A 15660-nucleotide genomic window follows, 5' to 3' on the forward strand; every position below is an offset into this window, starting at 1 on the left:
CTCGAACTGACATAGGCCTAGTAACAAATTGTAACCAATGTAAGGTATTGTCTTAGGCTGTGCGTGTTGGTGGAGTATATACGGGTGCCGCTTTAGAGGTTACGTTAATACGTCCTCGTTCTTTTGGAGTGCCCGAAGAGACAGCTACCCATGATGATAATGCGCCGCGTGCCCCTGCCCGCTTTCCCCTCTTCTTCATTTGCAACAACTACTATTACTGCCCTATTGGCAGTGTCACTTTTATATACGGTGTTAAAGAGAATTGAATAGAGCTTCTAGCTTTTGTTGTGGCGTAAGTTGTCTGGGCGGCCTTTGTCAAGTTGGTGCGGCTCCTTCCTAGCTGTTTTTAAAGTATGCCTCTGCGCTGACCGTCATGATCCGGGCGATTTCTTTTTGGATCAACTTAAAGCGTGAAACGTCATTATGCTGAAGGGGACCAACCCACGGAGTTGTCGAGAAAGGCGAGGACACAGAAGCCACTCTCAAGCACTAAAAATAGTTTCCGTAGCTGTGTTCTCCTACACTGCATCCGAGGGGCCAATCGCGGCTTTCAGGTGAACAAATCTGACAACTGACGAGGCGCAACATACGCTTTGACTCGAAAATGCCATCCGCCCACGGGACATCACACATTGCAGAATGTCATGTTAGCATTCCGTCAATGTCAAAGGGAAGATCGCATTTTCCCACTCCAATTACATGCTGCACCAATACATGACTATTCCTACGAGCTACCTCTCAACTCGCGCCCGTTACCTTTCGCGCTATTTTAATTCCGCTTCCTTTTCCGTCGAAATCACAATCCTTTCTATAGAATCTCGCATAGCCGCTGGAGCTAGCCTCCACTTCGGCGCGTCACCTCCTTACATCAGAAGGTGGTATGTTTAAATGCTAACGGTGTATTGTTTAATAAGCGGTAGCGTAGGAATTAAAAAGGCTTACTGCCACTACAAATATGTTAATTATCTCTTTGACTTTGCTCCCCTAAGATAATTTGTTCAAGTCATCGGCTACATGGCGTCGCCAAGGAGGAGGAGAGGATTTTGTAATGAGATCAACGAGGTCAGCCCCACTTCAGATGGTTGGGGAATATGTGGGGAGGACTGAACGCTAAAAAGTAATAGTTATAAAAAAAACAGCGGACACACGCACACGCACACGCACGCACACGCACGCACGCACGCCCACCCGCCCACACGCACACGCACGCACGCACAAAATAAATGACAGAGAGAGGCAGTGACAAGCTTGCCTTCAGTGCCGAGTCTTTCATGAAACCCACAAGAACTTCAAAACCCCACACCGCAGTGTCTTTGCTGTTCCAGCGGCCTAAGTAGTCGTCCATGCTGACATTTCTCGGCCGTGGTAAACTTGGAGCCGTCATTCGCGCCCACGAGAAGCGCTGACCAACACACAACACGCGTTCAGTGTGGTTTTGATTTTGATAAATGGTTTTGAGGTGTTGTTGCGCATATATCTGGGCTAACTGCCCTATACCCAACAGCCTATCGCTTCATCTCCAGGTTCGGCTACTAATGCTCAAAATTATTCCCCTCTTCAGGATGCGTGGCGCATGGTCCGCTGAAAATGCGTGGTGTAGGTTTGATTTTTTTTATTTTCCCTCGCCGCACGTGGATTCGTCAGTTAGAGCACGTGAAGTCGTCGATGACCCTCTTCAGAGGCCCGCACGCCGCACACACCCAGCAGCACCGGTTGCCGGGCGAGATGAGCTTGATCTGGCCCAGGTTGCACGCTGAGCTGCACGCCGACACTGGCACCCCTTCGTCCCCCGTTTTCCAACGCACTTTCTCGGTCTCGAGGTTTAACGTGTACGGCTCCCAGCGGCCGACCGGGACGTAGTCGTAAGTGGAGCTGTTGTCCAGGCGACGGTAGTTGTACACGCGGTAAGGGACCAGGCCGTCACCCAGCTGGTCGAAGCGAACAGTGCTGCCGGCGAGATCTGGAAGGGAGGTACAACACCAGCAACACTTAAATACGATTTAATGAAGCACGAAATAAACAATAGAAACCGTTGAACAGGCGCCACACGCCAACAAAAACATGACATACAACGTGATACTTAGTTTGCAAATGGTGGCCAGCGCTGCACCGACCAAGCTTACGGTACAGCTATATTAACATGAATTCCAGAGAACGTGGCGGAGAATACAGCTACCCAGATAGGCGAGGTGGCAAGCATAGGACGCGTAGTCCGAATGTCGTGGGTTTGGTCCCCACCCTGGGCACATGTGTTTCTCCGCTTTGATCATTCATTCATTCATTCATTCATTCATTCATTCATTCATTCATTCATTCATTCATTCATTCATTTCAAACATATAACTAAAGCGTTACGTGCAGCGAGTACTGTGTGCGTTCGGGTTGCTAACCCACCTTGAAAGGTGGTGTTCAGGAAGTAATTCATGTAGAGGTCTTCTCCGTCCAGCTGCCGCATAGCGTTGCAGTAGCTGTCGTTGGTTTCCCTGCAAAGTTGCTTGGATGCCTCGTCCAGAGCGTGCGCGATTGCGTACACGGCGTCGATGACAAACTGAATCTTCGCGTCCTGCCGGTACCCCGAGCTTTCGCCAAGACGCAGAGAATCAGAACACGTGACCGCCGTGCTGTTCTCGTCCTGACGGGCGGTGCTGCAGCCGAACAATCCCTCCCAGTACTCTCGAAACCATGGGTTGCGCTTGTTCGTCTCCGCTGTGAGATTCTTCATGTATTCGTCGAACTCGGGAATGAAGCGGGAGTCGAGCTCGACGGTGATCGCCCCCTCTGCCTGCTCCTCAACCCCTTCGACAATCTGGTTCTGCCGGCCCCAGCCGTCGCTTGCGAGCCAGAGCAGGTGGTCGCTGATGTTCGCCCGTTTGGCAGCAGCTAGGAGGCTACGAGAATCCTCGCTGCTGGTGAATAGAGCCACGACACGTGCCCGCGGCCGCCGCATCAAGTTATGTATAATATCGTCGAAGGTAGCATTGGTTGCCAGGCGCGGCACCACCTCCATGACGGCGATGCAGAAGTTGCCCGCACGGGCGTCTCTCAAGAACGATACCATGCCGGAGTCGCCGTACAGCCCCTCAGACGTAACGAGCGATACGTAGGTCCAGTTGAAGTGGCGCACTATGTCCGCCATGACGTGCGCCTGCAGTGTGTCCGGCGGCACCGTTCGCGCGAAGAGTTCGTAGCGCGTCTTATCGCCGAGCGAGCTGGCGGTGGAGGCCGGGCTGATCTGGGGTACATGAAAAAGCCGCAGAAAACTTGCCACCGTCTGCGATACCTCGCTGTAAGAACCGCCAATCACGCCTGTGATTTTCTGTCTGTCGGAAACTAAAGAGGGCGCAGAACCGTCGGAACAACGGAAGCTTTCCGTGTCGGCCGGAGGGTCGACGAAGTGGAGAGACTGCTCAAGGGCGTGCCAGCTGCTCGAGCAGCTGTCCAGTATAGTTGCACCGAGCGATATCCCGGGGAGCAGTGTGGGGTCCCGATTGATTCGGTCGAGCGCGAACAACATCGCTTCGAGTCTTTGGACTCCGCGTTCACCATTGACGGGGCCACAGCCACTGCTGCCAGTTCTGTGGTGAACTGGAAATAGACCCCCGATGATGATGTCGCCGGGAACGTTGACACGATCCGCTTGGCCTTGGAGCACTATGAGTGCTAACAACGATAACTTGAAATCCATCAGTGTCCACACTGTAAAAAACCAAGCATTGAGATGAAATGACAAGTGTGGCAGCAAATGAAAGCATGTGAATATTTACGTTGTGGTGAGGACGGTGCTTTTCAAGGGGTCGGTCATTTCTATGTATTCGGGGCGTGTTTGTCACATTAGGTTATCGTTGGGTTTTGTTTGGCTTTGTCAGTTCAGTTTTGAATTGAATGGCGAGATGAGGGAGTTCTAGCAGTGGCCTGAAACACGTTCGTAAAGTTGCAGAGGATCCCTAAGCATGAGAACCCGAAAGCGTGCAAGCGATTGATATTATGACGAAGAAGCTCCATAGCGCTTACAGTGGCGCCACTGATAGGAGTTACAGCACGCATTTCTAGGCCTCGGGTTTAAATTACGCGCCTTAAGCTAGCTTGCACCATCTAGGGAATCACCTGCGAGGGAGCCCCCAGCCGCGTGCACAGCGGTCAATGTTTCTACACCTTCGCTAGAAACTATAAACACCCTCCTTTTCTTCAGTTTTGTATTAGGCGCGCGATTCTTTTGTGTTTTGTTTCTCCTCCTTGAACCCCTTCGTTGATATTTAAAGTACATTTATTAAGCGATGCCTTTTGCGTGGTGTTGGCGTAGAGTAGTGGTTTAGCCAACGGAACTTTTCCGCGACCTTTAGCTGCGCATGCGCTTGCAATGGCACCGGCATACTTTTCGAGTCTCGTTTTTATCGGAGCCACCATTCCACATGGGTGCGATGGGCTTGTCAGGCTGAACTAGAAACATATTCTGTGGGGCGTTCGCTGGCCGCTGCGATAGCGTTAAGTCTCATCGGACGACCAGTCGCCGACAGTGGCCGGCAAAGGTATTAGGGGCGAAGCCCCTTAGAGCTCGGGTTGTCGGCGTCTCATGTCGTCGTAGTATCATGTAGTCACGGAACTAAAACACCGAAACATTCGTTTTCCAACGCCTCGCGCTAGAACGTAACGCGTATTAAAAGAACACACCGGAACACCCGTTTTCCAACGCCTCGTGCTAGAACGTTTCATCTCCGTGGGAAAAGCGCGTACTAAAAACACACCGGGTCACTCGTTTTCCAGCGCCTCGCGCTGGAACGCTTCGTGCTTCAAGGACACGAGACTTACAGCAAAGCTGTATACCTCTCCCCCGCCCCCCCCCCCCCCTCCCAACGGTTTCATCTCCGTTGGCAAAAAACGCCAGGGTGCCAAGAATACACTTATACACCGCATGCTTTACCCCTCCCCAGGTTTCATGTTATGGTTTCATCTCCGTAGGCAACAATGGCCGCGTATCTGCTCCTGTCGTTGCAAATGTCGACGAAAGACAATAGTCGACTGGCGCCCCTGCCAAGTAAATGCCTCCCTTCGCTTTCCCGCTCAGCTCTCATGCTGTTCCTCTCCCGTCTCGTTCCTCCCAAGATAACACGCTAGAGGTTTGCTGAAGTCAATTTAAATTTACCACGTTCCACTGCTCCACGTCGAGTGCCTCGATACCAACGCTGCCGTACGGCGGAGACGCGCGTGAATCGAGGCGACCTACTACAACATTTATAGAGCCACGTTGCCCTACTCCACGAGCGTTGTAAGTGTGGAAACTATCTAGTGGAGCCTGTCGTTGCTGTTGCCGTTTGATTTCTTAAATGCCGCCAGGAGCTATAGTAGCGTGGGCAACAGCAGGCGACAGTATCCTGCAGTTGATGTAGCATTTCATTTGCTATCACAAAAACCAAGAATCTATGAATTTTTAAATAAGGGAACACTGCAAATATCACTTATGTATTGATTTTCTGCCTTATATTTGCGTAATGTCTTGTTCTTGTTCAACAATGTTGACACGTATGAACACATACATCGGACCTAGACGTCTAGATTTGGCTGTGGGTATATTAGACTACAGCACAGCTTCTGTTTCGCTTTGGCCGGGTGGCTGAATCGAATCGCAGACAGAGCGGGTAAGGAAAGTCCGGGTGCTAGGCGTAGTCTTCCATGCGTCTGGAGAAGTTGCTCGTGAGACGTGGAAGGGTCTGTTAGACACGGCTACAAACGCATAGGCATACCGTCAACTTTTAGGCTGTCTCTTTCTGAGAGGAGCTATATCATTAGGTCGTGCGTTGCAGCGCGCTCTTTTGCGTGGCCTGGGTAGCTCGACCACCTCGTGACTTAACCCGTCGGCTGGCCACAAAATTCGGGTTCTTTTTCTGGGCTGGCAAGACCGAGTCAGTTGCGCGTGCTCTGCTGCGTCTGCCCCGAAGCATGGGGGCGTAAGCTTGCTCGTAGATAATGATCAGTACCCGGGGCAGGCTCTGCGTCGCTACTTCTAGGGTAGTGCTCGCTTAATGTTTTATGATGAGTCCATTACCGGGCCTACAGCCGTGCAGCCGCCGCCTTTCTATAGGTACTTACGTTGCTAAAACAATTAGGGGCTTTCAGTCGGGCAACCCAGATTTGAATATTGGCAATTGGCAATTTGGGATTGGCAACAGAAATGTGCCAAAAATTGGCTATTGGGCAGTTGGATGCCCGCTGGCAACAGTCAACGCCAGCGGTGCTTCCTGCAGGCGTTAGTGATTTCGGGTGGCTGCGTGGCTGGTGAGCCCTGCCGACGTGTGACCGCCTTGCATCATTTGGTGCGGTTTCCTCTATCTGGTGGCTGCAATGCGGACACACTGAGACTCTAGAGCATGCTCTTTTTGAGTGTCATGTGGCCGCCACATTCTGGGTTTTACTCAGCAGAATGTTCGAGCTTAGGCTGGGAGCCCACACGAAATCAAGAGATCCGTTTGTCAGCTTTCTGCTATGTGTGGGTGGGTGCCTTTTTTGTTTGGTGCCAGCGAGGTGTAGCCGCCTTGTAGGCACGACCGCAGCGTGCCATGTACCCCCTGTTGCTGTGCGTTCGTAAAATGGCCAAAGAGCACCTGCAGCATGAGCTGGTGGCGCTGGTTGAAGAATCTTATCCTCCTGCGTTGGTCGACTCGCTCCATCAAGGTCGCCAATAACACCGCGCAATGGTGTATAGTGCCTTATTAACAAGGTGTAACATTTGCGTCTTGTCTAGGGAAGGTCGTATGTTCAGAGGCCAAGGCGCAGTTTAGGCAGCCTGCCTGAGCATGCCTCTATGTACGGACATAGACATGAGTACGGAGTAGAACTGATGTGGGTGAAATCTTAAGACGATAGTCTTCCTTGGGCTACTTAAACCCAGAAATTTTGGTCTGTCTGTCTGTATGTCTGTCTGTCTGTCTGTCTGTCTGTCTGTCTGTCCGTCTGTCTGTCTGTGACTTGATTCAGCCACCCGGCCAAAGTAAAACAATACCTGCGGAATAGTCTTATATAGTCACAGCTAAATGTACCCGTCTAAGTCCGGTGTAATGTTCATACTTGTCAACATTGGGCCTCTTCGATTTACAGTCTCGGGCTCACCGCGGACTCCCCGAGAAGCAGTCCAACATTCGATTTTCCCGTGTATCCCTATGGCTTCGGGGAATCCTCGGACTACCCGCGGGCAGCCCGCGGGGAGCCAGAAGTGGAAAATCGAAGAGGCCCATTGTTGAAGAAGAACAAGACATTACGCAAATATAAGACAAGAAATTAATACAGAAGTGATATTTGCAGTGTTCCTTTATAAACAATCATACATGCTTGACTTTTGCGAAATTAAATACTTCATCAACTGCAGAAAAAGAATTCACTCCGCCGTCGCCTGCTGTCGCCCGCGCCACTATAGCTTCTGGCGCCATTTTAAGAAATCAACCGGCAACAGTTACGCAAGGTTCCACTAGATACGTTCCACGTTCTGCTTGCAACGCACGTGGAGTAGGGAAACGCGGTTCTATAAACGTTGAAGTAGGCCGCCTCGATTCACGCGCGTCTTCGCCGTACGTCAGCGTTGGCATCGGGACACCCGGTTTGGAGCAGTGGAACGCGGTAAATTTAAAATGATTTAAGCAAACCTTTGGCGTCTTTGCCTTGGGAGGAGCGCGACGCAAGAGGAACAACATGAGAGGTGAGCGGGAAAGCGAAGGGAGGCATTTACTTGACAAAAGTCGTTAAAGACTATCGTCTTTTGACTACATTTGCAACGAAAGGAGCAGATACGCGGCCAATTATTTATGTTGACTCCCATGCGTAAACTCTGGTGTCTGGACCTTGTGCCGTGGATATTAATGCAAAGAACCTTCGGTGCGGCGGATCTTGTTTTTTGTGAACTAGTGTGATGGTCACTTCGCTTCCTCTGTAGCACATAGCGTATATCGTGTGCCCTGTCGACCCGTGTAGTAGCTAACTACAGCGGGTCCTAGCTGGGACTAGTTTTAATAAATTCACTTGTCGACAGACAGACATACAGACAGACCAAAATGTCTGCGCTGAAGTCGCTCAAGAAAGAATATCGTCTTTAAAAAACACCAAGGCACCAATAATACACATAAGTGTATCCTTGGATAAGTGTACACCGCATGCTTCGCCCCTTTCACGTTAGTAGAGGTGGGCCCGGGATTTTTTTGAACTTTATCAACCGCACACCCAAAGAGCGGTTTTCGCGCATCAGGTTAAAAAATCAACTACTCCTCTGTCGAAACGACAACGATGGGAGAACGCAACCTCTCCAAAAGCTTTCCAAAAGCAAGTCCAACACCAAACGAACCAACCCAGAAGCGAGCACCTGTTTCTTATCAGGACAGTTTACTGCACTGCGATTGTGCTGTCCAGTGCTTCACTGATACGGGCACCCCATGGCTTCCCCTAGCGTTCAACCATTGTCGTAGTTATAAGCGAAGGGGTGCATTTCCTGTCTAGTTTTTCACGTCTATGCACCCCATTCCAAATCCTAACTGCTTCGACCGTGCCAGAATGACGCAATCGGATAGACGTCGGCTTCATAACGCGAGGGACCCAGGTTTGAGTGCGCCCACGGGTAGCGTTCTACCTTTGTTTTTCACTTCACTCACGATCTTCATCATCGTCAGAAAAAGTTGGCTTTCCTGCAGTGTGTTTTGGGTGGCCTGCAGACGACATCAGTGAGGGGCTGAAAACAAAGCAAGCATGCAAAGCAAGCCCCTTAGCTATCCCTATGAGCGCAGCCAGCGATCAGCAATATTGGCCAACAGCTTCGCCGGCAACCGCGGTCGAAAGAGCCACTAATTGTGCTTTCGGTATTACCCGCAACTACTAGTGCTTTTCTTGAAGTGGAAAAGGTCCACTGCCTGCCCCTGCATGTCCTTGAGTTTAGATTCCCGTCCCTGTCATGGTCTTTCAATGCGGAAGCATTAGTAGACTCGATATGTAAAAAAATCCGGTCTCGTATATAATCGAAAGATGGCAGATAAATGGCTGACGTCTCAAAGAGAATAAAGGTATATGGTAAAAAAGTTGAAAGGGAAATTGGTAAATCTGGTTCTGTGTGAGGATCGAACCCCAGGACATCCGGACGGCGGGACGAACCGGCACCTCCAACGCCACGAAAGCTTAATGGTTTTTAAAGACGATAGTCTTTCTTGGGCTACTTAAACCCAGAAATTTTGGTCTATCTGTCTGTCTGTCTGTGACTCGATTCAGCCACCCGGCCAAAGTAAAACAATGCCTGCGCAGTAGTCTTATATAGTCACACCTAAATCTACCCGTCTAAGTCCGGTGTAATGTTCATACTTGTCAACATTGTTGAAGAAAAACAAGACATTACGCAAATATAACACAGCAAATTAACACAGAAGTGAAATTTGCAGCGTTTCTTTATAAAAATATTACATGCTTGATTTTTGCGAAATTAAACACTTCATCAACTGCAGAAAAAAAATTCACTCCGCCATCGCCTGCTGTCGCCCACGCCACTTAGCTTCTGGTGCCATTGTAAGAAATAAACCGGCGGCAGTCACGAAAGGTTCTACTAGATAGGTTCCACGTTCAGCTTGAAACGCACGTGGATTAGGGCAACGCGGTTCTATAAACGCTGAAGTAGGGCGTCTCGATTCACGCGTGTCTCCGCCGTACGGCAGCGTTGGCATCGAGATACCCGGTCTGGAGCAGTGGAACGCGGTAAATTTAAAATGATTTAAGCAAACCTTCGGTGTCTTTACCTTGAGAGGAGCGCGACACAAGAGGAACAACATGAGAGGTGAGCGGGAAAGAGGAGGGAGGCATTTACTTGGCAAAAGTCGATAAAGACTATCGTCTTTTGTCGACATTTGCAACGAAAGAAGCAGATACGCGGCCAATTTTTCTAGAGGGGGACCTAGTGAATGTGCAGTGGCCTTCGATTTACAAACGTGTGCTAGTGACATGCAATGGATGCCTGCATGAGTAATCTGAGCATGGTAATTACGAAAGCAGCGATTAGATGAGCCGCAAAGTACGTTCCCGCAAAATACCTTCTTTGCTTGGGGATGTGACGCGAGCATGAGCTGATGATGATTGATGATGATTGATGATGGTACCCTCTTTGTAGCGGGGTGATGAGTCGTCATCTTACCCCAAAAATCTAGAAAGAAACTAAAACATATACCCATGTTCTACACTCTTCGTTTAATAGTAGCGCTGCTCTTAGGGCAGGCACAAAAAACTTATTAGGCACAAAATACTTATTTTTTCAGTCCAGCTGGCTGGACATTAGTAGCGCCGGCATCCACTGAAACTTGCGATCGCATGATACTTCCCCAACAGGTGGCGCGCAAGCAGTGTTAACGCGGGTATGTGCCGGCCTGACGTTAGGCCTAACGTTACGCTTTGAGCTTTAAAGAACTAAAGAACGTCGTCAACCGGTAGACGCAGCTTGACGTACGAAGAGTTTGACGTTGCTTGCCACGTTGTAAGGCTCAGCATTACGGCTACGCAAAGTTAAGCCTAGACATAGGCCTAGCAAGGGCAATGGCTAAGCTTTTGAGCTGTAAAAACGGAGAGACAAGAGAAAATGATGGTGTTGAAGATGAGAGACACGTTCGGCAATTGGACTCTAATGCCTTCGCTTTCAATGTTACACAATAATAAATGCCTCGTTTATTTTTAGCGAGATGACTTAGTTTTGCGCGCTTTTGTGGACGCCTTTGTGGTACGGCAGGTGGTTGTGCGCTTTCGCTAACCTGGCCAAGCGACGTTCTCTCGTAAATATCATGCCTTACTATAGAAACTTTATGCTCCAGCTATTTCAGAACTTCTGGCACTGTCGTCTTCATACCGTCACCCACCCACATTCGTATTGAACATACATCAGGAGTAATTACTCCAGTCTCCTGCTCAGCAGACAACTGAAGCAATTGAAGTCATATATCGGTTCATCGAAAGCTCAATACAACCTAAATAGGCAAGATTATCGTTAAGTATTTCTCATTGCCACTTCATACCAAATAGAGCAGCCAACAACATTACTACGAGAACTTAAATTTGATAAACTCGTTTATTTTGCTTAAATCCCGCGAGAATAGAGTTTATTACCGTTCTTAGACCTCAATTGTATTACCGTCTTCACTCCGATCATTTGTGGAGAGATCTCCTTCAAGGCATTTTTTGGTCTTCATTAACTACACTAGGGCATGATTACCACTGTTTTGTACCTGTAAGCAAGCACCCTGCTAATACGGGTAATTTTTTCGGCGCGGATTTGAAGGGGACACGCAAATGCTTGCGTTATTTATTAATGGAACTTAGCAATGCTTCGCGTTGACCGGCTTGTGTCGCCTTGGGTCCAAAGAAGAAAAGCAAAAAATTTCCACTATAGTCCGACGTATCCAAGAATTTCTCTTAAGTGAATTCTGCTTAACACTACACTTGTTGGCGTTCTTCTCATGATCCAAGGCTCGATTCTATGGCTTAGAAGTCTCTATTCACACTGTGTTCAAAGGGAACCATCAAACTCACTGATAGACAAACTCTTCAAGCCTTGCGAAGGGAGGCCATTCTAACACTGACATTCTGTTACTGTACATTCCATTGCCTCTCTATTTCTGTAACCGGTGCACCACTCAAGACAAAAACTAAATGAGAAGAATATCTTACGTTCACGAGGCGTACACAGGCTTCCATGAACGCATAGCTTTGAGCTGTACTGCGGAATATGTTTTAAGAAAACCAAGATTTTCCCCCAATTATTCTTGCATATCTTTGTTTTAGTGTGAACAAGGCGGTAGCAGACTTTTTAACGGCTACCTCATGACCATCGTAATCCAACGCGGTACCTAAAACCTCACTACAGTGGACTCCCGTTAAGACGAATTCGGTTAAGGCGAACACTGTGGTTAAGACGAACAACATTTTTGCTCTCTTGTAACGTCCAAAATGCAAAAAAAAAAACTCCGCTTAATACAAATTTCTGATAACACGAACAACCTTTTACGGTTCCATCGAGTTTGTCTTAACGAGAGTCTACTGCACTTTTTAAGCGACCCAAAAAAATGTATAACTTTTTGCTTAAAATGAAAGTCAAGATCTTTATTTGCCCATTTACATTTTGTACTGTGATTAAATTAGTCGTGTTTTGAAATAAGGAATTAAAGTGCGATTCCTATATTCAGTGTACGTTGTAGCTTGTAGTGGGGTAAAAGAAAACGCCACTGACTTGGACAGAGACAACCGTGTGATCGTACCATGCAACAGGACGTGTATACCGGTGAATAAAAGGTGGCCGGCAAAGCCTATAATTGAGGACCACTTTTATGCCAGATGCAATTCAGTCATAATCACAAAACTAAGTAGCACCTGATGAGATTATTTCCAGGAACGAAATATTTATCGGTAGTATAAAAACACGTGAAAAAGAGAAAAAACGCGTTCAGCCACAAAGAAGAGTGTATACGCTGTGCAGAGGGTGACACAGTGTTCAATACCGCCATGCACGAGCATGAAAACATGCACAGAGGGGATGCATCGGAACATATCACTCACCGTTTGCAACTCGGGTGCCACAAAGTGCCATGAAATGGTTTCAAAAAAATCGTTGCTTCTTTAGGGTTTCTTAATAGAGCAGACGGAAGGATTCCATATTGCCCCCGCCGCTCGCAGTTATATTTCTGGCCAATGCTGTGCAGACGCAGCTCAGCAACGTCGCTATCTTGAAGATAGATGTTCTTTCCGGCCCCGCTATCATGTGGGTGCGCCAGACCTGCGTGGAGAAAAGTAAACTGATTCAGGCGCTGTGATGGGCAACTTGAAACCGAGAACTCCAGCTTGCACGGGTTGCCCCCTTCGAGGTCTTTTTACCGAGGCTTGGCGCTTGGAAGAAGTCTGACCCAACTGTCTGTAATATGCGTCTCTCTCTCTCTCTCTCTCTCTCTCTCTCCTGCGTGCAAGCGTGTTCGGAATGATAGAGGGATATCGAATTGTCAAAAAATTAAAATAATTTCTTTATTGGCATACAATTTCAGAATTCGACCTCTATAATGTGTTCAGACTCATGCTGACGCTGTTTTAATTCTATGGAATACATGGGTATCATTGCACAATATGAGTACTTCAATTTCTGATCCTTGTATCACAAAACAAAAATAGTGCAGTGATATATACAAAATCCATAGGAGCATTTCTGTAACTGAAAGTTATTTTAAGGGAGGGGAAGAGACTCTCAACTCTTTCTTTATCTCCCCTTCTCAAATGCACGCGCGTGCATATAGAACGGTGGACATTTAAAAAAAGGATGAAGCGAGGACAACTAAGTACCGTTAGCCGCACAACTAGTACCGACACAACTGGTGAGGGGGCAGATGCTATCACGGATGAGTCTTATTCGGTATACTTCACGTTTTCTCTTGAAACCACCCATTTACTTTGCACGAGATGCACGAGACGTCACATTTTCAACACCTCTTCTTTTCTTACCAGGGTCTACGGGGCAAACGAGGAAACCACTGACGAGGAAACCAGCCCAACGAGTTGACCGAGCTGCTTGACGATCAGGACGACGCTATCATTGCAAGACAACTGCCACCACATCATCGCTGCGCCGCCCATACACTGAACCTAGTAACAACAAAAAATGCTCTGCTAGCTGAGAAGAATGACGGGTACTACGCACGAGCTTCCAGGAGCCTGTTCGAAAATTGCAACTCCCCGTGGAACGAGCAAGGACAGTCAATGCAAGCCGCTGACATTGTGAAAATGTTCTGTGGTATATGCATGTTACGCCCAGTTCCATCTCTCTGGAACTCTTTTTATCGGGCAGTGGAGTGCATCGTGAAGGATATAAACGAAGAGAAAGACATCGACGGACTGTTTTGAAGACTTGGGATACCAGTTCTGGAAAGGCCAAACGACATCAAGTTCATTGAAGAGTACTGCGGCGGGAGTACATAATTTTGCACGTAAATAAATGTGAATACTGCCACGCCAATGGTATACCGGATTGCCCGATACTCCGTGCGTGTACGGTTCCACGCAGAGAAGCAGTCGCAAAGAAAAGAATTTCTTGCACAGGTCAGGGAGCACCTCGCTTGCGCTTTGGATGTGCTTCAAGGAGAACGACACATGTGTTTTCGGATACCAGCTAGCAGCGCTAACGGTGCTCATCTGCAAGTTGGAGTACGAGGAAATGAAGGGGCTGGTATTTTGAGCACCTCTTGTCACCGTTCTCTTGAATGGAATTCAGAAAAGGTAAGCATTTTCGGCTTATAATATCAATGTTCACGTTTTTACCTGAACATGCACCTTCTTATGTTGGTATTATTCTTTAGAGCGTAGTTTGCAAAACAATTTCGCTCGTGGTTTGTCAGGAAGCCCTGCCTCAGCTCTCCTGTACTAGTACCAAAGTTGAAGCTACAAATCTTATTTTTATTCAGAAATAACATGTAACTGACATGGCGGTCAGAGAGAACGTGAACAGAAAACTAATTACTGAAATTTGTTTTTTTTAATACTTTACAGGTTTTCCCATCACATCAGTGATCGGTAGCTGATCCTGGCGGTGACATCATCCAAGGTTTTAAGCTATCGTGGATCGCAGGTAGCTCACGACGCTCCAAGACTAGAAGCATGGTGAAGGACGAACTCTCAAAGTTTCAAAGAAGCAGGGATGGAACCACGCACCCAGAGAAATTTGATCTAGTCTACGACTTTTGATCTAGTCTACGACTCAACGCTAACAAGTGCAAAATTTTGCGGGTTTCAAGACTTAAACCTTCTGCTCTACCGTCCTATCGCCTTAAAGGAGTACTGACACAAAATTTCTCACGTTCAGTTTTTATGCTGTAAAGAATACCTATTGGACCAGTAATTACGAAAATCGAACCGAAAGCCGTCAGCCGCCAACATAGAATTAATTATAGCACGTTTATTGCAACCAGCTTCAAATTCGGTCGCCGCGCGGGAAAATGGCCGTTCGAAGGCCAGCCTGCAAGCGGGCCAGTCTTACGTCACGGTCTCACCCGTGACATCAGGGACGTTCGCCGCTTCGTCTGCTACGATTGCACATGGTCCGCACTCGCCCGCGCAGTCGACATGTCGTCTGAATCGTCAGACTCGGATGAGTTGCTGCCACCCGACAGACAGAACAACTTTATTTGGCCAGGCGATTACGCCGGCGATGTCTTCGCCGTCGTCCGTTTTTTAATATCACTGCGGCTCGAACCGGCGCAGACCGTGATAGCAACGGCTTGTCGCCACTCTTATAATCAACCTGATCGCGAAAAAGAAGTTCCACATGCGAGAAAGTAGATGTTAGTGTGTTGAAAAATTGTGCTAGGGGTTGTTATCAGCGCTGAATTTAAAAGCGGCGTTCAGATATTTGCCGCGATGGTAAGGCAGCGGCGGTTCGCCGCTCCGACCCAGCACTGCCGGCACCGCGGTGCGGCGAGCGGCCGAAAGATGGCGCCACCTGCGCGCTAGAATCAGAACAGGCCACGGCAGATGTCTTGGTCACCGATCGCTGAAACGGAAATTATCGCCAAAATAAAGCTCCATATGCGAAAATGGGGATGATAGTGCGGTGAAAAGTTGTGTAAGGGATGGTCATACGCAGTTGTACAGATACCAGCGATCAAATAGTCGCCACGATACTAAGCCTAA

At 48.3% G+C, this 15660-nt stretch overlaps 1 protein-coding gene across 1 annotated transcript; it reads right to left on the reverse strand.

Annotated features, from left to right (window-relative positions):
• Nucleotides 1-1595: 1595 nt before the first annotated feature.
• Nucleotides 1596-12709, reverse strand: LOC144155104 (metabotropic glutamate receptor-like). Its single transcript, XM_077686356.1, has 3 exons — nucleotides 12550-12709; nucleotides 2395-3696; nucleotides 1596-1960 (listed from the first exon to the last, which is right to left on the reverse strand). Exons 1-3 carry the CDS (start codon nucleotides 12578-12580, stop codon nucleotides 1641-1643), a joined length of 1653 nt encoding a protein of 550 aa, XP_077542482.1. The 5' UTR covers nucleotides 12581-12709; the 3' UTR covers nucleotides 1596-1640.
• Between the last annotated feature and the right edge of the window lie 2951 nt (nucleotides 12710-15660).

Source organism: Haemaphysalis longicornis, unplaced genomic scaffold (assembly GCF_048455015.1).
Source record: "Haemaphysalis longicornis isolate Haplotype H1 unplaced genomic scaffold, Haemaphysalis longicornis Haplotype H1 scaffold_1, whole genome shotgun sequence".
NCBI lineage: Eukaryota > Metazoa > Arthropoda > Arachnida > Ixodida > Ixodidae > Haemaphysalis > Haemaphysalis longicornis.